This window comes from Balaenoptera acutorostrata, chromosome 16 (assembly GCF_949987535.1).
Source record: "Balaenoptera acutorostrata chromosome 16, mBalAcu1.1, whole genome shotgun sequence".
In the NCBI taxonomy this organism is placed as follows: Eukaryota; Metazoa; Chordata; class Mammalia; order Artiodactyla; family Balaenopteridae; genus Balaenoptera; species Balaenoptera acutorostrata.
This window is the reverse complement of record NC_080079.1, coordinates 66,294,702-66,319,674: the sequence shown is the minus strand read 5'-3', so window position 1 is coordinate 66,319,674 and position 24,973 is coordinate 66,294,702. Positions and strand designations below refer to the sequence as shown.

General features: G+C 38.1%; 1 protein-coding gene across 2 annotated transcripts; it reads left to right on the top strand.

The window, feature by feature from the left end:
- The first annotated feature begins 316 nt into the window (after positions 1–316).
- On the top strand, positions 317–24,954 carry SIRT1 (sirtuin 1). 2 transcript variants are annotated; one of them, XM_057531097.1, is made up of 9 exons: positions 317–773; positions 2,119–2,235; positions 3,670–3,911; positions 5,202–5,354; positions 15,554–15,701; positions 16,394–16,473; positions 17,307–17,493; positions 19,144–19,707; positions 22,870–24,954. In XM_057531097.1, exons 1-9 carry the CDS (start codon positions 398–400, stop codon positions 23,196–23,198), a joined length of 2,196 nt encoding a protein of 731 aa, XP_057387080.1. In that variant the 5' UTR covers positions 317–397; the 3' UTR covers positions 23,199–24,954. The 2 variants fall into 2 exon arrangements, with proteins under 2 accessions (XP_057387080.1, XP_007167875.1); XM_007167813.2 differs by lacking the exons at positions 317–773; positions 2,119–2,235; positions 3,670–3,911 and adding an exon at positions 14,929–15,053 and having other exon boundaries at positions 5,217–5,354.
- The last annotated feature ends 19 nt before the right edge of the window (positions 24,955–24,973 follow it).

The following is a 24,973-nucleotide window of genomic DNA, read 5'->3' as shown; positions in this document are numbered from 1 at the left end:
CCAGAAAAGACAAAGTAAGGCGAGCAAGGTGTGCACTTCAGGCAAAAGCGGAAACTCGCAGTACGAAACAAAACTTGACCCAACCAGGCAGCAGTGATTTGACAACAGTTTGAAAGACAAGTTTGGCTGCAAGACTCGCCTGCCTCCGAGGGGTGGGGCCGTAGCAGCCCTGGCCGCGTTTCCTCCCGGCCCACACCGCCTCCGCCTGCCACGTGACCCGCCGTGTTGTGGTCCGGCCCGCGTGGGTGGCGGGAGCGGCGGGAGGGCGGGGGCGAAAAGGGGCGGGTCACGTGACGGGGTTTAAATCTCCCGCAGCCGGAGCCGCGGGGGCGCCAGTGCCGCGAGTCGAGCGGGAGGAGAGGAGGCGAGGGAGGAGGGCCAGAGAGGCAGTTGAAAGATGGCGGACGAGGCGGCGCTCGCCTTTCAGCCCGGCGGCTCCCCCTCGGCAGTGACGGCTGAGAGGGAGGCCCCCTCGCCGCCTGCCGGGGAGCCGCTCCGCAAGAGGCCGCGGAGAGACGGCCCTGGCGTCGGGCGGAGCCCGGGCGAGCCCGGCGGGGCGGCCCCCGAGCGTGAGCTGCCGGTGGCGGCCGGCGGCTGCCCGGCGGCGGCGGCGCTGTGGCGGGAGGCCCAGGCGGCGGCGGCCGGAGAAGGAGACAATGGGACGGGCTTACAGGGCCTATCCCGGGAGGCGCCGCGGGCCGACGACTTCTACGACGACGACGACGACGAGGGCGAGGAGGAGGAAGAGGCGGCGGCGGCTATTGGGTACCGAGGTGCGCAGGGCGCGGGCGGGCCGGGACTGCGCATCCCCCCCTCCTCCTCCCGGGGCCCCTCCTGGGGTGGGGGAGTGTCGGGCGGGTTGGGGGCTCGGGGCTGGCTTTGCGGCGTCCCCCTCCCCGCTAGGGCCCTCCTTAGCTGCGCGCCTCCGAGGCTGCGGGCCCGGCTGCCGGAGCGGCCCGAGGACTCCCTCCCTCCCTCCCTCCCTCTTCCCTCGGCCCGCGGCGCGCCCCAGTGGCCTCGCGCTTTGCGCAGCCGCGGGGCGGGCTAGCCTCGCAGCTGGTTTTAAAAAAAAGTTTCTCTCTCCTCCTACTCTTTTAACGTATTGCTTTTGTTAAATGTCTTTTGCTTCTCAGCCCACCCTCCCACCCCCCGCACACTTAAACCTGAAACTTTTTGACTGTCCCTTGCACCACCAACCTTTTGCAGTTGCCTTTGCTAACTGACACCTGTGCAATTTGTGTGTGTTTGGTTTTTTTTTTTGGAGGGCCTTTATTTTTTAACTTGTTTTAAATTTTAAAGAGTGTAGTTGCTTCTAAAGACGTTACCCTTCTGTGGTGCAACTAATAGTGGGCATGAGAGAGTAATAGTAGTTTTAGAGTACTTTGAGTAGTATTTTTCCTCTAATCATGTTCTTATAATGGTTTTTAGATTAAATATCTTCTTGTGTGTGTATATGTAACCCTGAAACACGAATTGACATTTTTCTGGGATAGTAAAGCAGATGTGATAGTTGTATATGTCTTGTCATCCTTGAGTGTTTCAGAGTTTCTATCCGGATAGATGTGCGTCTTTATTATTTGTATAAATAAATCCAATCAGTGGACCATTTGATCATATCAAAAGGCAACAACGTGTGCATTAGGGATTGGATTAGAAAAACAACCCCTGTTTTCAAGAAACATAGTTTAATAAGGGAAACGAATAATGCAAAGGTATTTTTGTAGGTTTAGTGTTATATAAGAGAAGTGCAAGTTGCCATGGTTATATTTGCACGACTTTTTTGGGTAAATTTTTATTTGATAAGTTTTATGAACTATTATTTGTGATGGATAAATTCAGTCTAACTAGGTTACTACTTTTTGTGTTTTGATTAAGTAGACGTAATTTCTTTCTAGATTTTGATGAACTGAAACTTAGATTCCGAGCAGAATCCCTAAAGATGAGGATATACTGTTCCTGTGAACGGTGCAGATTGATCCAGTAGGCATTCTTTACACAGGCAGTATGAATGTTAAGTGCTTTATTCATTGAAAATTGTTGTATCATAATTATAGATCTTCATAATTTTAGATGCAGATTGTTTCAGAAACCTTGAGTTCCTTTTGGTTTCTTTTGCAGATAACCTTCTGTTTGGTGATGAAATCATCACCAACGGTTTCCATTCGTGTGAAAGTGATGAGGATGATAGAGCCTCACATGCGAGTTCTAGTGACTGGACTCCAAGACCACGGATAGGTATGGTTTCACAGTTTAAGAGCTATCTTTTTCAGTATTCTCTTTTTTATTTTATTTTATTTTATTTTATTTTATTTTATTTTATTTATTTATGGCTCCGTTGGGTCTTCGTTTCTGTGCGAGGGCTTTCTCTAGTTGTGGCAAGCGGGGGCCACTCTTCATCGCGGTGCGCGGGCCTCTCACTATCGCGGCCTCTCTTGTTGCGCAGCACAGGCTCCAGACGCGCAGGCTCAGTAATTGTGGCTCACGGGCCCAGTTGCTCCGCGGCATGTGGGATCTTCCCAGATGCTCCGCGGCATGTGGGATCTTCCCAGACCAGGGCTCGAACCCGTGTCCCCTGCATTGGCAGGCAGATTCTCAACCACTGCGCCACCAGGGAAGCCCCCTCAGTATTCTCTTTTTATGTCAACAAAAAATATATTTCTCTGTCCCCTTGTAGCCTGGTGATGAGGTTCTTAGGTGTTTGATGAGATTTAATGTCATCTTGGTTTTAGGGAAAGTCTAGTGCTTTGTTTTGTTTTTGTTTTTAAATAATCTCTGTATGTAACTTTTTTATTGCTGGTTTCCTGTACTAGCATATAAGTCCCACGGGGGCAGGGATTTCTGACTGATTTGTAGACTGTTTTGTCAGTGCCTAGAAAAGTGCCTGGCACATAGTTTGTCCTCAGTAAATATTTATTAAGTATTTTGGTGAAATGAGAAATATTTTGAAGTAGAGCACAGTATCAGATTTTTTTACCAAGGTAGTAACATGACCATCTCAAAATGTTCTTTCTCTTAATGTGCTGTTTCTTTTCAAAAATGCCTTGACTGCTTAAACATAGTAATGATTAGTTCCTTTTTAGTGTTTATATTTACTGTATTTTTGGTTTTCTCAAGCTAGGAACTGATCTAAGAAATTTCAGGGTAAAGACTTAGAGCTCAGAACATCAGCATTGTATGTATCATTTTGGGAGACTGGTTAAGATTAACTTGAAGATTATTACTGGAAAAATTTTAAAGATAGTAAAGTATAGATTTCCTTTTCTTTTTTTCTTTATGTCTTTAATGATAAGTAGTGTGGGCTTTCGGTACTGGTAAGATCTTTCCTGTGTTGATTTGTAGAACCCTTTTGTACATACTTCTGTTATGTTTATGTTGCATTTTTCTAGATTTTAACCGTACAAATTTAATTCTAGTAGTTAATTAGTTTGACTCTTAAAATACATACTTGGTATTTTATAGCTCTAGGGGCAGGCTCAACTCCTGATCTCCCTAATCTCTTTGGGATAGAGCATTAGATCTGAAGATGCTGTGAATGAAACACCTTTATAGTGCATTTTTTTACTCTGCAAAACAGCGTGAAGCATTGCTAATTTGTTACTTCAAAAAATAAATGAGATTTTCAATTACTTGGAAGTGGATCTGATCTAGTTCTTCTCCCTCTTGATATAGGTCCATATACTTTTGTTCAGCAACATCTCATGATTGGCACAGATCCTCGAACGATTCTTAAAGATTTACTGCCAGAAACAATTCCTCCACCTGAATTGGATGATATGACACTGTGGCAGATTGTTATTAACATCCTTTCAGAACCACCAAAAAGGAAAAAAAGAAAAGATATTAATACAATTGAAGATGCTGTGAAATTACTGCAAGAGTGCAAAAAAATAATAGTTCTAACTGGAGCTGGGGTATGTAAGATGTATAAAGCACTAGTATGGGGGTGGTGTATGTTTTAAGCCTTGTCCAATTCAGAAACATTTTTCTGGTGTAGAAAAATTTATCCTTACATGATGATGGGCATTTGTGTTTGGAAACTGCTAAAAAGTGAGTGCAGGAGCAATTACTACATTGGTTCAGTTTTTTAAAAACCTCTCAATAACCTTAAAAAGGATTCACTTCTGTTTCCTGGCACAGTAGGTAAGTGGAATTAAGGCAAGAGTTTTACCTACATTATACCACAACTTCTAAGGAGATGCAGGGAATTTAGCTTGCATTAAAGTGTGTCAGGGTCTGATAGAGAAATTGGTTATTTGTTTGATCTTCATGGGGAAACCGGGAACCTAATATGTGTTCGCAAGTAACGCAGTGTTGGAAAGGTAACAGATTCCTACCTCTCCTCCATTTTAAATTAAGGTGATATGATTGTGGTGGGTTGAGATTTTTCATTTGTTCCACTTTAGGTCTCAAATAACTAGTTACTTAGGCTATTTCATATTGTGTGTTGAATACAGAATATGTTACATGGTAGCGACCAGGACAGCTGTTGGAGAAAAATCAGTCCTGCTTTCTGACCTTTTGGTTAAGGGAGGGTGTTATTTAATCTTAAATGATCAGAAAGAATAGTTACGCATTGCTCCCCGATGTGATTTAGGCAAGTTTGTTTTGCTCTGAGACTAAAGTGGAGTAAACGCTGACAAAATTGTGAAACAAAAGGATAACTTCTGAAGTCCCTATTTGTAATGTCAAGGTTTATTTGTAGAAAAAGCATAGTGTTTAAATCTATTCTTAAAAATTGAAATATTGTACAACATAGTTTTTTAAGGAAAATAAAGAAATTTAGCGTTCTTGAAGTAGTAGCACTCTAACCTAGAAGAGGGATTTCTTTGGAAATACTTGACTGTAATAGAAATTCTTGCCTGCTTTCTAGTTAAAATAATTTGGAATGGTTTACTTCGTTCTCAATCAAGTTGGAATTGTTTTAATTTGTTGGTTAAATGCTTATAAAGGTTTAAAGTTAGCCTGACTTAAAATTCTTTACCCCATTATGAATGGAATATGTGATGGATTTAATTATACTGGTCTTTTGAGTGTTTTATTTCTATTAGAAATTAAAGTAGGGCATTATCTCCATTCCCCAAAAGAAGTTTCAAACTAAAAATATTTTTCAACTCTTCCCTAATTGTGTGATAAGAGGACTAATAATTATTAAGGTAGCAGTAGAAGATTTAATTGTACAAATTATGCCATGCGTATTTCAGGTTTCTGTTTCTTGTGGAATACCTGACTTCAGGTCAAGAGATGGTATTTATGCTCGCCTTGCAGTAGACTTTCCAGACCTTCCAGATCCTCAAGCAATGTTTGACATTGAATATTTCAGAAAAGATCCAAGACCATTCTTCAAGTTTGCAAAGGTACTACAAACTCTTCTAGTTGTTTCTTTGTCCTTCTCTCATGAAAAATTATTTTGAATGGCAGTCTAGTAAATTGACTATTAGTACTGTGGTGGAGTAAAATCACTGAAATAAAGTCATTTTAGTCAGAATTCCCTTCCCAGAAGGGACTGTCATTTGCTTTTCTTCATTTTAGGATTGAGCTTATTTTCAAAGAAGAGGCTATTGCATATTTTTCAAATTTGCACTTCAGTAATGGCCTTTACATTGTCCAGACTTTTTTAGAGGTTAGTAGATCACATAAAAGTAACATCACTGTTTTGATTTTGAATATTTTTTATGGATCATAAAGATCATAACATCTGCCTTTGGTATGTTTTATAGTAGCTAGGTTTTAACACCTGAGGATGTGCCTGAGAAATTTGTGATTAGAGGTGGAGAAGAGTCTTAGATTGCATTTGAGTCAAGGTTGGTCTGTTATGCTCTAGCGTCTTTAGTGCTGCTCTGTTCAGTTCAGAAGCCATTTGCCACGTGGGGCTGTTGAGTGCATAAGTGTTCTGAGATGTTATGTAAGTGTGGAAGACATACCAGATTTTGGAAACCTAGTATAGAAAACATGCAAAATATAAATTTTATTATATATTGTATATATATAAATAATGATTATATGTGTAAATAATAATACTTTGATATTGGGTTATAAATGAGGAAGATTTCACATTGTTAATGTGGTTACTAGAAAATTTGAATTGTGTATATGATTCATATTATGTTTTTATTTGGCAGCTCTGCTCTGGAGTTTAAAGTTTGATGTTACAGTCTTCCCTTGGTATCTGAGGGGGATTAGTTCCAGGATCCCTCAGATACCAAAATCTGAGGATGCTCTAGTCCCTCATATAAAATGGCATAGTATTTGCATATAACCTATGCACATCCTCCCTGTATACTTTTTTTTTTTTAATTTTATTTTATTTTTGGCTGCATCTGGTCTTAGTTGCTGGATCTTCGCTGAGGCGTGAGGGGCTTCTCTAATTGAGGAGCGCGGGCTCAGTTGCTCTGCGGCATGTGGAATCTTAGTTCCCTGACCAGGGATTGAACATCCCCTGCATTGGAAGGTGGATTCTTAACCACTGGACCATCAGGGAAGTCCCCTCCCTGTATACTTTAAATCACCTCTAGATTACTTATAATACCTAGTATAGGCATACCTTGTTTTATTTTGCTTCACTTTATTGCCCTTCACAGATTCTGTGGGCTTTTTTTGTTTTTACAAATTTGAGGGATTGTGATCAAGCGAGTCTGTAGGCGCCATTTTTCCAACAGCATTTGCTCACTTTGTGTCTCTGTGTCACATTTTGGTCATTCACAGTATTTCAGACTTTTTCATTATTTGTTACTGTGATCTGGGATCAGTGATCTTTGTTACTGCTGAGGACTTAGATGATGGTTAGCATTTTTTAGCAATAAAGTATTTTTAATTAAGGTATGTACTTTTTTTTGAGACATAATGCTATTGCATACTTAATAGATTACCATATAGTATAAAAATAACTTTATATGTACAGGGAAACCAAAAAATTCATTTGACTGACTTTACTGGGATAATTCACTTTACTGCTATGGTCTGGAACCAAACTCATGATGTCTCTGAGGTATGCTTGTATGATGTTAATAGTCGCTGGTGCAGCAAATATAAGTTTTGGTTTTTGGAATTTTCTGGAATTCTTTTTCTCTGAATATTTTCAATCTACAGTTGGTTGAATCCAAGGATGTGGAACCTGCAGATATGGAGGGATAACTACGCATTATACCATACCCAAGAAATTTTATCTTTTTTTTTTTTTTTTTAAATTTATTTATTTATTTGGGTGTGCCGGGTGGGATCTTGTAGTTGCGGCACGTGGGATCTTGTAGTTGCGGCATGCGGGATCTAGTTTCCTGACCAGGGATTGAACCCAGGTCCCCTGCATTGGGAGCGTGGAGTCTTTAGCCTTTGGACCACCCGGGAAGTCCCAAGAAATTTTACTTTAGAAGTCTTTTTTCTATAGTTTAGCTTTATGGAAAGAAATTGTAAAATTGTTGTTGCTAAACTTTAGTATATTTGAAAGGGTCTTTTGTATTAGTGATTATTTTTTAATGAGCATAGAAGTGAAGTGGACCTGAATTTCCATTAAAGGATAACCTCAGCTACTTTCAAATCATGTGGTCTATTTACATAACTATAAGAAAAGCTCTGCCAATTCAGAATACATGGTATTAGCTTAAATTGATGGACTATCTAAAGAAATAATTTTGTTTTGTGCAAGTGTGCTTATAAATGGGAATTAGAGTAAAATGGGGAAATTACATTAGATTTTCTTGGATATGATTTACTTGCTAGAACTGAAAACTAAATTTGAAAATTTTGCAGGCTACTAAGAAATTTGAATTTTTCCAGTAATCAACTTGAAACTTATAAAAAATTTTGAACTTCATGTATCAGCAGTGATGATGGTCATCTATATCTAGCCTTTAGAACAGACAGCTGGTTCACACTAAATGGAACAAATAATGTAGAGTGTCTCTTTTCCTTTGTTACAAGAATATGAATCCATGAAGATTCACTGTTTTTAACATACTGGTGCTAGGGGTTCTACTGCATGACTTTGAAGACCAGTGAAATATCACTTAGTTACTGGTTTCTTGAATTGGACCTAGGACACTGGCTCTAGTTATCAGAAATTAACACTTTTTTTTTCTGGCCACGCTGCATGGCATGTGGGATCTTAGTTCCCAGACCAGGGATTGAACCCGTGCCTCCTGCAGTCTGCAGTGGGAGTGCGGAGTCCTAACCACTGGACTGCCAGGGAATTCCCCAGAAATTAGCACTTTAAGAAAGGCATCAAGTAACTAGAATTTACTTTGATCTTGCATCTGATTATAAGAGCTTGATTCACTAGTGCATTTATGTAATGCTCACAAGGTTTTTGCTGTAAATTCTCTGTTCTGAGAGGAAACAAAAAACATGCTCAAACTAACTTTTCAGCTTTTTCCCCATCACTTCAGTATATACTAAATTGCCTGACACTTGGGGAAAATGTGGTAACTGAGAATACAAATAGCAAGGTGAGAAAGATTGTAACCTTAGTTGTCTAATGTATATAATGGGTATTCAGTTTTAGCTTAAACTGGTTTTGACATGTAAGAATCTATAGAAGCAATTAAGAATTATTCTTACAAAGACAAATTATAAAAATACACATGATAGAAATCTAGACAGTGCGTAAGAGAAAATAAAATATCTGAATTGGAGTAAAAATGGCACAGTGTTAATGTGTTACAGTGTACAGATTTCATAGTACCTAGGAGAAGAAAAAGTTGGAGGGGCAGCATGTTTCACTTCTTTATGAAAGTTTAAGTTATGGTAGGAGCTAAATAAATAATCTTATAACTGCCACTCATATAGGATCATTGTACTTCAATTCTTATATTAGGAACTGCCAAAAGGAAAGTACCTAGTTGGTGAAATAGCACTTAAAATAAATAATAATAGGTAAGAGAGACTGAGTTAATTTGGGTCTAAAAATGAGTAGGAAAAAGCTGAAGGATAAATAAGTAAGGACAAAGAATAAAGGATAGTATTTAAAAATGAAGGATGGGGAGGGTATGTAAATATTGTAATATTTTACTGGATTCCAAAAAGAATACATGAGTAAAATAGTCATAACCTAAAGTTTTCTTCCAGTGTCTGTACTAAGAAGGTTAATTAAAAGATGGTTACTTTGCTAGTTATGAGAGAAAATGAATTTTTTTTAATTGAAGTATAGTTGATTTACAATGTTGTGTTAGTTTCAGGTGTACAGCACAGTGATTCAGTTATACATATATATGTATCTATTCTTTTTTGAATTCTTTCCCTTATAGGTTATTATAAAATATTGAGTATAGTTCCCTGTGCTGTACAGTAGGTCCTCATTGGTTATCTATTTTATATATAGGAGTGTGTATATGTTAATCCCAAACTCCTGATTTATCCCCCCCTCCCCTTTCCCCTTTGGTAACCATAGATTTTTTTCTATGTCTGTGGGTCTCTTTCTGTTTTGTAAATAAGTTCATTTGTATCTCTCCTTTTTTTTTTTTTAATGTAAGTGATATATTTGTCATTGTCTGGCTTACTTCACTTAGTATGATAATCTCTAGTTCCATCTATGTTGCCGCAAATGGCATTATTTCATTCTTTTTTATGGCTGAGTAATATTCCACTGTACATATTTACATCTTTATCCAGTCATCTGTTGATGGACATTTAGGTTGCTTCCATGTTTTGGCTATTGTAAGTAGTGCTGCAATGAACATTCGGGTTGCATGTATCTTTTTGAAGTATAGTTTTCTCTGGATATATGCCCAGGAGTGGGATTGCTGGGTCATATGGTAGTTCTATTTTTAGTTTTTTAAGGAACCTCCATACTGTTCTCCATAGTGGCTGTACCAATTTACATTCCGACCAACAGTGTAGGAGGGTTCCTTTTGAGAGAAAATAAATTTAATAGAAAGCCATGAAAACGGGAAATATTGTGAATTTAGGCATTTTGGAAGGAAAGTTTCTACAGATGTATCAAGCCACGGATTGTATACAACTGAGAAGAAACAGATTTCATCTAGACTGGAAACTCAAAAGTAACGGAGAGGTGTGTGAAAGAGGTAGCTGGTTCATCAGAGCAGTTTCTCAACCTGTTGACTCTTGGGGATGGATAATTCTTTGCTGTGAGTAGCCGTCCTGTGCACCGTAGGATATTTAGCAGCAACCAATGGCCTCCTCCCTTTAAATGCCATTAGTCCCCCACCCCAGTCTTGACAATCAAAAATGTGTCCAGATGTTGCCAAATGTCTCCTGCAAGATTGCTCCCCGTTTGAGCACACCAGCATGTTAAGTGCGCCTAGCTTTAGTACTGCTTTGAATTCTTCTACACAAGGACAATTAAGGCCAACATTAAAGCTATATATTCTTGTTCTGAACTGTTGTCCTCTTGCATAATAAGGCTTTAAATTGATAATGAGGTTGTGGTCATGGTTCTGAGGAGTCTAAATTCACTGGTGCTGATAAAAATGAGTGGTTTAAGAGTCAGTGAAGGTGAAACCGAGGCTGTATAAAATAACTTTTTTTTGTTTTCTTTAAAGGACTGTGTTCAGAGAGTGTAGTTGCTCCCCCATATTGAATACAGTGAATGTTCTTTCCCTTAAAGTGATAAAATTCAAGAAAAAGTAGAGGGAGAAATGTGAACTTCCAAAAACATATTTATTCAGTAAATTGTCACTTTATTGATAATGTGCAGATATACCAGATTATGTAGTTATAAAGCTAAGAAATCTCAAAACCAGCTCATTACTTAAAAATCAAAAAAAGCGCACACCCCCACCCCCAAAAAAGGCCACAGTCCCGTTCACTTGAAGACAGTATGTTAATACTGACTTGTGTAGGTGGATTACATATAAGTAGAGTATTATATTTGGGTGTATATTATAAAAATGGGCTCCTTTACCTACTGCTTTGGATTTGTAGTATTTCTGTTTAATAAACTTTCAGATGCTTGAATACTTGATAATGGTCATAGTGTTCATCAAGTGGTCTACTGTAACTAATCCTGCAAGTGTTCCTTTTGGATGTTTCCTGCTTTCTGTTATTAAAAAGGTATTGCTCTGATTGTCCTTTTTGGTATGTTTATAATGTTCTTAGGATAAATTTCTGAAAGCAAAACTGCTAAGGGTCCTGATTTGTTTTACCTTATTGCTGCCTGGAAAGGTGAATAATATATACTCCCATCAGAAGTGTAGAAGTGTATGAGAAAACTGATTTAGCATGCCCATGCCCTCTCCCCCACAAAAAAAGCCTCCCGTGATACGTTATTAGTATTAATGTATTTTTTAGAAAGTGTGTGTGTGTGGGTGTGTGTGTTGGTGTGTATGTTGTGTATATGGTTTTATAAAGAAATTGAAACAGTACACAACAAACGATAGTTGGCCTCTCTCTTCAGTCTTCCCTACCTCTAATCTCTTTCTCAAAGGTTACCATGGTAAAATGTTTCATTGGGTTTCCTTCTAGGAAAAAAAAAGAGTAAACCTGTTTGTGTGTGTGTAGGGGGGAGAGGTATTGTAAGTTTCTAATAATACTTTAAAAATGATTACCGACAGAATCACGTACCCTTTTCTCTACACTGCTTTTTTCCCATTTAATATCCTTGGAAATAGTTTCATGGCGGCACTTAGATATACCTCATTTTAAAGAAAAGGCTGCATAGTACTGTTTGATAGTTGTACCACAATATATATAATCAGTCTCCTATTAGTGGATATCTAGAGTTTTTAAGGCAGTTAAAACTATCAGTGTAATAAATAAAAAATTAGCATCTTCTCATTAGTGTTCTGTTTTTGTTTACTAGTGTAGATGAGTGCTTCTTACTACTTGCCATGTGTATATCCTTGAGTTGCCTGTCTGTTCTTAGCTATTTTTTTTTTCCATTGAGATGCTTTTCTTCCTCATACTGATTTGTGAGAAGGTGCTTTTTTTTGGCCGCAACCTGCAGCTTGTGGATCTTAGTTCCCTGACCAGGGATTGGTCCCAGGGCATGGCAGTGAAAGCACCAAGTCCTTAACCACAGGACTGCCAGGGAATTCCCGAGAACATGTGTGGGGTTTTTTTGTTTGTTTTTTATATATATTTATTTATTTAGTTGCGCCTGGTCTTAGTTGCAGCAGGCGGGCTCCTTAGTTGCGGCTCACCAGCTCCTTAGTTGTGGCATGTGAACTCTTAGCTGCAGCATGCATGTGAGATCTAGTTCCCTGACCAGGGATCAAACTAGGGCCCCCTGCATTGGGAGCATGGAGTCTTAACCACCGGCCACCAGGGAAGTCCCTGAGAACATGTATTCTTGAAGAGTGTTTTTACATTAGAGGGTGATTGGAATTCCAGTCTCCACTAATCCCGTGAAGGATGTGCAATGTGAAATATACTTACTAGATTAGTTTTAGTGGACTGATTTGCAATACCTAATAGAAATGGTATTTAGCCTAAAAGAAAAATAGGAAACATGAGGTTGAGGGATCAGAAATTGCATAGTGGTTAAGAGCTGCACTTTGGCATCAAAACTGGGTTTGAATGATAGTTCTGCTACTTGCTAGCTCTTGTGACTTTTGGCGTTACTTCTGTGCTTTGGTTTTTTCATCTGCAAGATGGGGGATATATGTCTACAGGAGGGTCAGCAGACCTTTTTCTGTAAAGGGCCAGGGAGTAAATGTAACCTGCTTTGTGGACCACATGGGAACTCTGTCATACTGTGTTCTTTTCCTTTACAGTCCTTGAAAATGTAAAAACCCAGTCCTCAGCCCAGTCTACAGCATTATCATAAAGTGCTCCTGTTATGCCTGTTAATTACATTAAGTAGTAACGAATGCTTGACTAATTGAAATTCTCTTGTGTTAGATTAGTACAGGGGCCGGCAAATTACAGCCTCAGTCGAAATGTGGCCCGCTGCGTTTTTTTGTACAGCTGTGAACTAAAATTTTTAAATGGATGGGGAAAAAAATCAAAAGAATAATACTTCACATCATATGAACGTTATATGAAATTCTAACATCAGTGATTGTAAATAAAGTTTCACTGGAACACAGCTATGCTCATTCATTGGCCGATTGCCTGTGGCTGCGTATGTACTACAATAGAAGACTTGAGTGGTTGCCACATAGACCGTAAGGACAGAGACTGAATGGCCCGCAAAGCCTTAAATATTTGCTATCTGGTGTCCCAGTGTGGAAAAAGTTTGCTGAAGCTTGAGTTCCTTGGGGAAGCCAGAGGTTAACAGGAAAAAAGTAGTTAAATTTGTCAGGTGACTTAACTTTAATTTGCAAGTATTGATTAGGTAAGATTTTGAGTAGTCTATGGTGTTGTGGAATGAATGAAACAAGACCAGGGATTATGAGGATTTTCCTTACCAGGATCAATTAGTTTCACTTATTTTTTTGACAGCATGGAGAATGTAAATTCTAGTTTCTTAACAGCTCTACCTACTACCTAGTAAATAGTGGCATCTCAAACTTTGGTGAGTCCTTTTAGTTTTGAGGGGCTGCAGTTAACACCCCTGTTTTTGACTGGAATCTCATTCATATTGCTAGAAATTTTGAGAAGCAAGCAAGCAAGCAAAGAGCATCTCTGGAGAAAAACCATTATTTCTACATGAAAGCTTACTGTGGCAGATAGTTCTAAGCTTTAGTTTTGGTCACATTGGTTGCCTATGGCCAATTACTGGATTGTTCGCATGTTTCTGGACACTGCTGTGAAAGCAGCCTGTCATTTTAATAGTATTTGAGCCTTTGGTCCCAGCTGTGCTTCCACTCTATTCTAAATGGATCCCTGTGGCAATTATAATGGTCCAGCCCACATGATTGGTTCCTTAATGGCACTTAAGGAGGTTCAGATTTGGGATGGCCTGTCTTGCTTAGAACTAGCGTGTCACAGTTTCAACATGAAGAATTAATCTATATTTTATCTGAAAGTTGTATCTCCAGTCAATTAGTTTTTAGCAAACTTTCCTTGTTAAGTAAGAGCCTGATTGAGGAGTAATTTCTATTAAAAAACAGTCCTTTCAGAGTAATTTTTTCCCCATTATTTCAGGTGCAAGGTGCTGGTGTTTAATCCTCTAAATGTAAATGTATTAGAACAAAGCAACCTGGGGAGAAAACAGTGGTTAATAGAGAGCACAACCTAATGGTCCAAAACATAATGTGGCTTTCAATTTTCTATAAACATTAGCTTTAATAAACTCTTCACTTGTTACTTCTTTCTATATGCATTGTCTTTCTTAAATTGCAAAGTTCATGAACTTTATGATAAAAATTTGAATGAGAGGCAGAATGCTTGGGTTTTATATAACATTTTCAGCAGCATATGGACATGGATGTGATAGTCTTTATAATGAGATATGCGTATTATTTTTACTTAAAAGGTATCCCGGTAGATAGTTTTTTCTAAACTTGAAATATTAAGTAGGTTAGAAGTAGTCATCTAGAATCTTACTGTCAAACTTTTTTGTATAATGTCAGAAGTGAAGTCCCCTACCCCCCCACCCGTTTTATAGATTGTTTGTATCCTTCCTGAATTGATGCTTAAATGAATGTATCTATATACTTTGCATAAACTTCCCATTTTTGCTTAATAACAAAACAACAAAAACGAAGCTATACACAGTGGTGACTAGCTTGATTTTTTTTCACATATGTCATGGGCCATCTTCCAGGTCAGTGTATCTAGACCTTCCTCATTCATTTTAATGGCTGCATACTCCACTATTACGGATGTACCATATTTCTAGCAACCAGTCCTCTGTTGATGGACATACGGTTGTATCTTGTTTTTTGCTAGCATTGTAATAGGTTAGAGGCTGTAATGAATGGTAAGGAAGCAGGCAGAACTACTTCAAAGAAAAAAGAGAAGAAACTTCCTTTGCCATAGTCACTTACTAAATGAAGTTTAATGAAAACACTGTCAAAAGTTGAGAGGACCAAAATTGATACTTTTTCTCTGATCTTTTTGCCATGTGTATATCTGAATTCTTTGTTTTTAAAGAAGAAACAGCATTGAAGCATTATTTGGGGGGAAAAACACACACACAAAATCCAGCAACTCAGCATTCATGAGCAACTCTATACTATACCAGTATGTGCCTGTGCAGTGGAAGGAAAACAATTTTGGTAAGGAATTAAAACTTCAGCTTTAAACTTCCAACAGGTTGATATTTATAATAAATGATGAATCAAAAATTTTTTTAATATTATGTTGACAGTGCCTTTTTTAGTTTTAAAAAAGAAGTCACCATATCTTTGATATCTTTAATTTCAATTTAAACTTTTTCCCTTTTTCCTTACAAAAAAAAATCATTTGCAGCCAACAAAAATTAGATATATATTAAGGTATGTATTTCTTCTGACTTTTATTAAAATATCAATTAGCATTTATAAGAGATGTTTGCGGGTCGACTTTATCCAGAGGCCATGTTCACTAATTGCTGAGTTTTACACATATGACAGCAACAGTCCTTTCGTAAGTGTGTGTGGCATCCATCTAGATGCTTTGAGATGCTCATGTATTGTTTTTTAATTATCATTGGTAGTTTTTTTTGTTGTTGTTGTTAAACCTAAACCTGTGACGTTTGTTAACACATAATCTTTTTTCTGCTTTTTGCGTTATCTAGGAAATATATCCTGGACAATTCCAACCATCTCTTTGTCACAAATTCATAGCCTTGTCAGATAAGGAAGGAAAACTACTTCGCAACTATACTCAGAACATAGATACACTGGAACAGGTTGCAGGAATCCAAAGGATAATTCAGTGTCATGGTTAGTAAACTTAAGGATTGCTTTTTCTGTTACATATTAGTTAGTTTTGTAGGAAAAGTTAGGATTAGAAAAAAGGCTGCCATCCAGGAATGGAGATTAAGCCTTATTGTTTAACCATGTTATCTGATCAATTGTAGATAAGGAAAGTAGATTGCAAAAATATGAAACCAGAAATATTGGCCTTGACACTTAATTGTACAAAATGTCAGATATTAATGTGCTTTTGGATTTCAAAAGATGCAGCAATTATGTAACATTAAATTCTTTTAAATAACCTTTTTTGATTACAAAAGTAATATTGGCTATGGATGAAAAAAACATGGCATCTTTAGGAAACCAAAGGAACTGCTGAGTAGTTCAGACGGACAGGCTTTAGAAATTTGAAGACTAAATCTAAAACAAGTATGAATAGACCATATTCTTATGTATCTAAACTGTTTTTGAAACACAGCTGTTAAGCTAAGGTAATACAGTTGTAACCTTCCAAGTCTGCAGTTTTAGTCCTGGAGGAGTTGGTATATTTTATTAAAAGAGTAGCTTTAGGAAGCATCATTATATCAGCATCTCTCTCATGGAGTCTCTTAAAAATTTTAAAGTCGCTAGCTTTTCTGTTGTCAAGCTTACATTATAACCGTTATTTAAGAAATGGGAAAATTTCTTTAATAAAGCATATATTTGTTGGTTGTTTTTAGGTTCCTTTGCAACAGCATCTTGCCTGATTTGTAAATATAAAGTTGACTGTGAAGCTGTACGAGGAGATATTTTTAATCAGGTAATTTATCACCCATATCTTAGGAATTGTGCATGTCTCTGATCTGTTTCTTTTACCTCAGTCCTTTTTTTCTGGAAGTATTTATGTGGTACAGAAACATCCAGGAAAACAAATGTTAGTTACCATTGGGAATTCCAGAGAAATACACAAAAACTTTTCAAAACCTTAAGTTAAAAACATTGCTCCATAATCTCTTGATTATGAAGTTGACTACCTAATATATAAGCCTAAAATAAAAACCCAGATCATTAAGTGTGGTGTCACTTAACATTAGTTTTTCTCCTTACTCACCCTTTTTAAAAGTGCCTGTCAGATTCATTTTGTAAAAAATAGTTCATGTACGCTCACTGACCAAAAAATACAGGAAAATATGGCAGAGAATGAAAACCACCCAGAAATAAATTCTGTATGTTTAGCTGCATATATAGTTGATCATATAATTATGAGAAGATAGCATATTAAAATGGAATCGTATTTTACAAACTTTTATTTTTTAAAAGTTAAGTCTCATCTGTGTACATACATACACATGCTGCTTTTTCTTCTTAATATATAATGGACTCTTGAATATCAAATGTAGGTCTATACAGATATCATAATAGCAGCATACACAGATAATAGCAAAATTTTATTTCATTGTATGTTAATAAACTAACGGGTCATTGATCGTTGATGTTTAGGTTTTATCCAGTTTTCCCTGCAATTTATCCACAGCTTTTCTGTTTTCTTTGATAATTTTGAAATGAATTCTTGGGAAGTGTGGAAATGTTGACTCTTTCTAACTCAGGCTTGCCCTTCTCTTTCCCACCTCAACTAAAATCTGGAACATGCAGGTGGTTCCTCGATGTCCTAGGTGCCCAGCTGATGAACCACTTGCTATCATGAAACCAGAGATTGTCTTTTTTGGTGAAAATTTACCAGAACAGTTTCATAGAGCCATGAAGTATGACAAAGATGAAGTTGATCTTCTCATTGTTATTGGGTCTTCCCTGAAAGTAAGACCAGTAGCACTAATTCCGAGTAAGTGGGTGATGATTTTTTTTTAGAGAACCATTTCTATATATTTTGCCATGGGTTGTGGGTCTGTAGAGTAGACCCCAATTATCTTATTCTGTTTTTTGTTAAAGAGTGGTGAAGAGCCAAACTTTAATTTTTTTAGGTGACATATTCTTGCTCAGGAAGATTGGTTAATCTGACATTTCAGTGGGGGAAGAGGGCTTTCAAAACAGAAGTAATAACAAAGGGAAACAGTTCAACTTAAACTTTTCAGTGGAATGTGCTTTAATGTGGCTGGAGTTAGCATGAGCTAATTTTACATATACTGAGGAAACATATTAAAAATAATCTGTATTTTTAGTCTTAATTCGAGTAGTTAATCTTTCAAATGTAATTGACTTTTGGTCCAGTAAGTTCGGATGTATAGCTTGATACATGTGTAACATACTCATGTAAGATAGAATTTTGGGGCTCACAATGATTGGTTTGTTTTTGTAAGAATAACAGTCATGACTTGTCAATCATTTTATGTGGATCAGCTCTACCCACAAGGGTGTTCATGTGTATAAAAATGCTCAAAAACAATTTAAGTCCCTATTATTCTCAAGAATATTTCTTTAATCCATGCTCCCATACTACCTTTTTTCTCCCTCTAGTGAGCAAGCAAGGGGGAGGAAGATAGAGGGACTAATTCAGTAGCATTATTGGTGCCATAAAAGTGAGGGAAGGAGGAGAGGAGAGTATATTAAACCCTGAACTGGAGAATTAAAATTGGACCCCCATACCAGCAAACAGATAGCTAGAGCAAACTGCTGGAAGAAACAGAGTTAAACTCTCCCAATGCTGCATCTTTTTCCTAGCCCACATGTAGTGGCTCTAGCAGTTTAACTCAGCCTTCCCCAAGTAGCTGTGAAATTCTATTAAAGTAGATTATAGGACAATTTGTAACTAAAAAAAAGAAAGAAAATTTAATGTATAAGCTTATTTGCGAGTTATTTTTTTCTATTTAAATGTGAGGCAGAGAACTTCTTCCAAGTTTCCTGTGGGGTAGTAAAATGTGTTGGTGATAGGCAAAGGTACTTTTTAAAAAATGTAAGACATTGGTACATAATAGTGGAGAACAGACTGGTACATAATAGTGGAGAACAGACTGGTATGAATTTTCACATATCAGAAGCCATTTTAGTAGATAACTATTACCTATACTGCGCCAAGAACTCTTCTCTGCATATTAACTCAGTGCTCACTGCAAGCTTGTGGAGAAGTACTGTTATTACCCCATTATACAGACAAGGAAATTGAATACAGAATAAAAAGTCTGAGGTGATTACCCAGAGGTAACCAGGTGACAGGAGCAGAACCTGAAATTTTGCTGCTCATCTGTTTACTTGATAGTTTGATGGTATGTAATAGCTTGGTTGAATACTACAGTTGGATGTCTTCTTTGGTATTGGGAGCATGTTAGATTTTTTTTTTTTTGGCCATGCCTCACGTCTTGCAGGATCTTGGTTCCCTGACCAGGGATAGAACCCTGGCTGTGGCAACGAAAGCGCAGTCCTAACCGCTGGACCGCCAGGGAATTCTGTTAGATTTTTACATAATGCATTTCTTTTGGTTTTATTAGTGTACCTCCCTTCCTTTCTCTAATTCTTACTTTTTTCACCCTATTCTTAGGTTCCATACCCCATGAAGTGCCTCAAATATTAATTAATAGGGAACCTTTGCCTCACCTGCATTTTGATGTAGAGCTTCTTGGAGACTGTGATGTCATTATTAATGAATTGTGTCACAGGTTAGGTGGTGAATACGCCAAACTTTGCTGCAACCCTGTAAAGCTTTCAGAAATTACTGAAAAACCTCCACGAACACAAAAAGAATTGGCTCATTTGTCAGAGTTGCCACCCACACCCCTCAATATTTCAGAAGGCTCGAGTTCACCAGAAGGAACCTCACCAGCAGATTCTTCAGTGATTGTCACTCTTTTAGACCAAGAAACAAAGAGTAATGGTGATGATCCAGATGTGTCTGAATCAAAAAACTGTGTCGAAGAAAAATCACAGGAAGTACAGACTTCTGCTAGGAGCATTGAAAGTATTAATGAACAGTTGGAGAGTCCGGATTTGAAGAATGTTGCCTCCAATACTGGGGAGAAAAATGAAAGAACTTCAGTTGCTGAAACAGTGAGAAAATGCTGGCCAGCTAGACTCGCAAAGGAGCAGATTAGTAAACGGCTTGATGGTAAGAAAGGCTGTTGAAACATTTTGAAGGTTATAATTATTCTAATGAAATATTTGTCAGTGACTTTTCATTTTCTGATTTTAGTATCGTGAGGCAGGAACTATTACTACTCTGGTACAGGTGGGAAACCGAGGACCATGGAGGTTAAGTACCCCAGGCAAGGTAACGACTAGGGTGTGGAAGAACCAGGTGGATTCTGGGTTCTCTTAACCATTAGGTCGTGTTGTTTCAGATCTAGAAAACAGCTGGTTCTTCGCCACTGAGTATCAGAAATACCATCTACCCTGTTTTGACACATGGGAAGTCTTTTTATCAATTAGTTTTTAAAAAAAATAACTAATTTTGGCTGCATTGGGTCTTTGTTGCTGTGCACAGGCTTTCTCTAGTTGTGGCGAGCGGGGGCTTCTCTTCATTGCAGTGCGCGGACTTCTCATTGCGGTGGCTTCTCTTGTTGCGGAGCACGGGCTCTAGGCGCACGGCCTTCAGTAGTTGCAGCACTAGGGCTCAGTAGTTGTGGCTTGTGAGCTGAATTTTAGAGCGCAGGCTCAGTAATTGTGGCACACGGGCTTAGTTGTTCTGCAGCATGTGGGATCTTCCCGAACCAGGGCTCGAACCCGTGTCCCCTGCATTGGCAGGCGGATTCTTAACCTCTGCGACACCAGGGAAGTCCCTATCCATAAGTATTAACATAAGTGAAATCACTTTCTACTTTTTGAAACCACTTATGACCAAGTATTAATCAGACAGAAACTTGTGCTCTTAGATGCAACAACTTTGTACAGCTTAAAACATTAAGTCCCATTCCACTTACTATATACATGGTGAAAACTGACAAGAAATTTGAGACAAATGTATTAAGTGTTGTAATCATTTGCTCTGAATAAATTTTAGTTCAGTCGAATAAGCCTTTGGGCATTTTCCATACAGCAAGTTCTGGAGACACCGATCAAGCTACTGATATTTGTGTATATCATTACAAAAATAGGTGATATTTTAAAAGGTTTATGCTACTTGGAGGGCACTAGGTTATTGAAGGCTTTCTAAAAAACCTAAGTTCTGACTGGATCTTGAACTGTAATTAGGGGAAGTCTTCTGTGGGGAAAACTAGAAAGAGCATAGAAGAATACTTACGCTTTCAAATGTGGCAAGAGTCAGAAGTAGAGAAATTACTGTTGATTTAGTCAGGTACGGTAAGTCTCTATCATATACAAAGTCTGCCTAGGCACTGGCAGCATTCTCTGGCTGTCTTTTTTTTTTTTTTTTAATTTTTTTTAAATTTATTATTTATTTATTATGTTTATTTTTGACTGTGTTGGGTCTTCGTTTCTGTGTGAGGGCCCTCTCCAGTTGCGGCGAGTGGGGGCCACTCTTCATCGCGGTGCGCGGGCCTGTCACTATCGCGGCCTCTCTTGTTGCGGAGCAGAGGCTCCAGACGCTCAGGCTCAGTCGTTGTGGCTCACGGGCCCAGTTGCTCCGCGGCATGTGGGATCTTCCCAGACCAGGGCTCGAACCCGTGTCCCCTGCATTGGCAGGCAGATTCTCAACCACTGCGCCACCAGGGAAGCCCTCTGGCTGTCTTTTTGACAGATGGGTCAAACATACAAAACTCTGAAACTGGTATTACACTTTGGTTTTATTCTACCAATTTAGACCTTTAAAGGTACAGGCTTTGGAATTAGACTGAGTTGTCAGATCTACTTCTCTCTCCTAGCATTGTGAGCATTTGAAAAGATAACTGATGTAAAGAGTGTAAAACTTAACATTTTTAGCGGTTAAAACCAAACAACAGCTGGACTTTACTCACTTATTTTAGTTTGCCACTGTTTGTTGTGAGGTCGAGGCTGAAAGGGAGGAAGTTGGAGCATGTAGAAGAAGCTGAAAAGGAGGAAGTTGGAGCATATAGGAAGTAAAATGTAAATGTCTTGAGGGTTGCCAAGAGGGCAGAAACAGACAGGTATAGGGTACTTCCACTGAGAAATAAATGATTCAGTTCTTCAGGGGGGCCAGAGCAGAAAGATTGATTGATTGATTGATTGATTGATTATTTTGGCTGCTCCGCACCGCATGCAGCATCTTAGTTCCCCCAGCAGGGATAGAACCCAGGCCCCCTGCATTGAGAGCGCAGACTCTTAATTTAACCACTGGACTGCCAGGGAAGTCCCTGAAGTGTTCTTTTTATAAACATGGCCTAACCTATAGATAGGAAAGGGCAGGAGAGCCATGTGCTGGGACCCTTTAAAAGACTGTGAGGGGATGTGATTCAAAGGAGATGGCCCTAATAAGAAGCACCAGGTGGGGTTTTCTTTCTCCAGTCACTGAAACACAATGAAATAAGTGGTTTCCATGCTGCAACACATAATAGGTGAGAACTGGGTCATGATGGGGTATAAAAAAGCTTGAAAGTCATTTTGAAGAGAAACTCAGGTATGTTTGGTAGATGGTATGTCACTCCAGATAAACTATGCAGTTAGGGTTTTGTGAATCAGTCTGGGATATGGCGCAATAAATATAACACCGTGTGATAACAGACTTAAGTCAGAAGGTACTTGGTGCTTGTGAATATAAGGGTATAAAATATTTCATCATTAATGTTTAAGGTTCCTACCCATTCACTTACATCAAAATGTAAACAAAAGCAGGGAATGCTTCTTACCACCGGAGGTCAAATCTTATATTGCAAATGCTAATTTGGGAGGGCGTTGGGAAAGAAAGCTTAAAAGGCCAGCGCTATATCAGTGCTTCTCACACTTTAACGTGATAGGACTCTTGTAAAAATAGATTGATTCAGAGGGTGGGTGGTGGCATTTCATCTCATCAAATCTGTTCAAAGGAGTTGGTTAAGTGAGTTTCATTGAACATGGCTGTCTACATTTTTTTCATACTTGCCTCATAGGGTTGTGAAAATTATTTCATATCCAGATGACAAAATTGAGGCACAGAGATAACTCTCCCAATTTACAAAGTTGATGAGTGGCAGAACTAAGATTTTCATGCAGGACTGAGTGATTCTATAGCTTGTTCTTGAGAAACTACAGTAATAGCCTCTAGTAATGATACTCAGGTAGAAGGCTAGAACCTACACACTTTATTCCAGACAGCCCACTCAGACCAAGTCTTAGAAAACTGGAAATAACCCACTTCTCTCTTATTACTGTATTTCAGGTAATCAATATCTGTTTTTACCACCAAACCGTTATATTTTCCATGGTGCTGAGGTATATTCAGACTCTGAAGATGATGTCTTATCCTCTAGTTCTTGTGGCAGTAACAGTGATAGTGGAACATGCCAGAGTCCAAGTTTAGAAGAACCTATGGAGGATGAAAGTGAGATTGAAGAATTTTACAATGGTTTGGAAGATGATGCTGATGTTAATGAGAGAGCTGGAGGAACTGGATTTGGAGCTGATGGAGGTGATCAAGAGGCAGTTAATGAAGCTACATCTATGAAACAGGAAGCAACAAGCATTAACTATCCATCGAACAAATCATAATGTAGTATTTGTCCAGGTACAGGAATTGTTCCACCAGCATTAGGATCTTGAGCATGTCAAGTTGAATGTTTACTTGTGAACTCAATAGAGCAAGGACACCAGAAAGGTATAATATTTATAGACTGGTAAAACAGGTTTTTTTCCCCATGGGTAATTTTTAACTTACTTATTTCTGTGCTTATACACTCGAACACTAACTCTTTTTTTAAAAAAGAAAGGTACCTAAGTATCTTTAATCAGCTGTTGGACAAGACTTTCTTTTTAAAGGTTCATTTGTATGATACATCCATATGTATATATAATTTTGTTTTTGCCTAGTGAGGTTCAACATTTTAAATTTTTCAAAAAGCCATTGGAATGTTAAATTAATGTAAAGGGAACAGCTAATCTAGACCAAAGAATGGTATTTTCACACTTTTCTTTGTAGCACTGAATGGTTTGAAATCCTCATTCTCTGTTCCGCTAAACTTTTGATTATTAGCACAATTACCTATTTTCAAACACTGGCATTTTCCAAAACTTGTGGCAGCTAACTTTAAAAAATATCTCATGACATGCAATCTGAGTAGAAGGAAGTCAACAATATGTGGGAGAGCACTCAGTTGTCTTTGCTTTTTAAAGTGAGACTTGGTGCTAACAGTTTCCGGAATATTGTATTTGTTCAAATGAAGATGGCTTTTGTACTTCCTGTGGACATGTAGTAATGTCTATATTGGCTCATAAAACTAACCTAAAAAACAAATAAATGCTTTGGAAATGTTTCAATTGCTTTAGAAACAATAGTAGTGCCTGCCTGGGTCCCCTTAGTTTTGAGAATATTTGCCATTGTTGTTTAAATATACCTATCAATTACGGTGGTAGAGCTTGCATTGATCCTTTCCATAAGTATTAAACTGCCAAGATGTGAATTTGCAAAGCCTTTATGAATCAATAATAATGGTACTTCAACTGGGGGGAGAGTGTAGTATTTTGGACTGTTGCCTCCCCCCCCCCCTCCATTAATGAGAGCAGCAGACCCCCTGATTACGGTTTCAAAGCCAGTAAGTACATGTTTCCTGTTGGGAGGATTTGGTGTAATAAACACCAAACTACTAGCCTAGTATTATGGAGATGAGCGTGGTGTAACTTGTAATAGCAGAATAGTTAATTAAACTAGTTCTTATAACATATTTAAAAGCTTAGCCTGCCTTAAAACTAGAGATCAACTTTTTCAGCTGCAGAAGCTTCTAGCCTTTCAAAAAAGTTCATACTTTATAAAATTGCACAGTAAGAATTTATTTTGCAGACCTTTCCAACATTGCTTTCAAATAAAGTATTCCTGTGTTGCTTTAGTATTTATTACAACTTAACAAAAAGGGTTTGAAATATAGCTGTTCTTTAAGCATAAAATACCCAGCTAGGACCGTTACTGCCAGAGAAAAGAATTTTATTGAATGGCCATTTCCCTACCTGAAAGATGTCTCAATCTGAATTTATTTGACTACACTAAAGAATGCAGTATATTTAGTTTGCCATTTGCATGATCTGTGTTTGTGCTATAGATGATATTTTAAATTGAAAAATTTGTTTTAACTTATTTTTACAGTGAAGACTGTTTTCAGCTCTTTTTATATTGTACATAGTCTTTTATGTAATCTACTGGCATATGTTTTGTAGACTGTTTAATGACTGGATATCTTCCTCCAACTTTTGAAATACAAAACCAGTGTTTTATACTTGTACACTGTTTTAAAAGTCTATTAAAATTGTCATTTGACTTTTTTCTGTTAACTTAC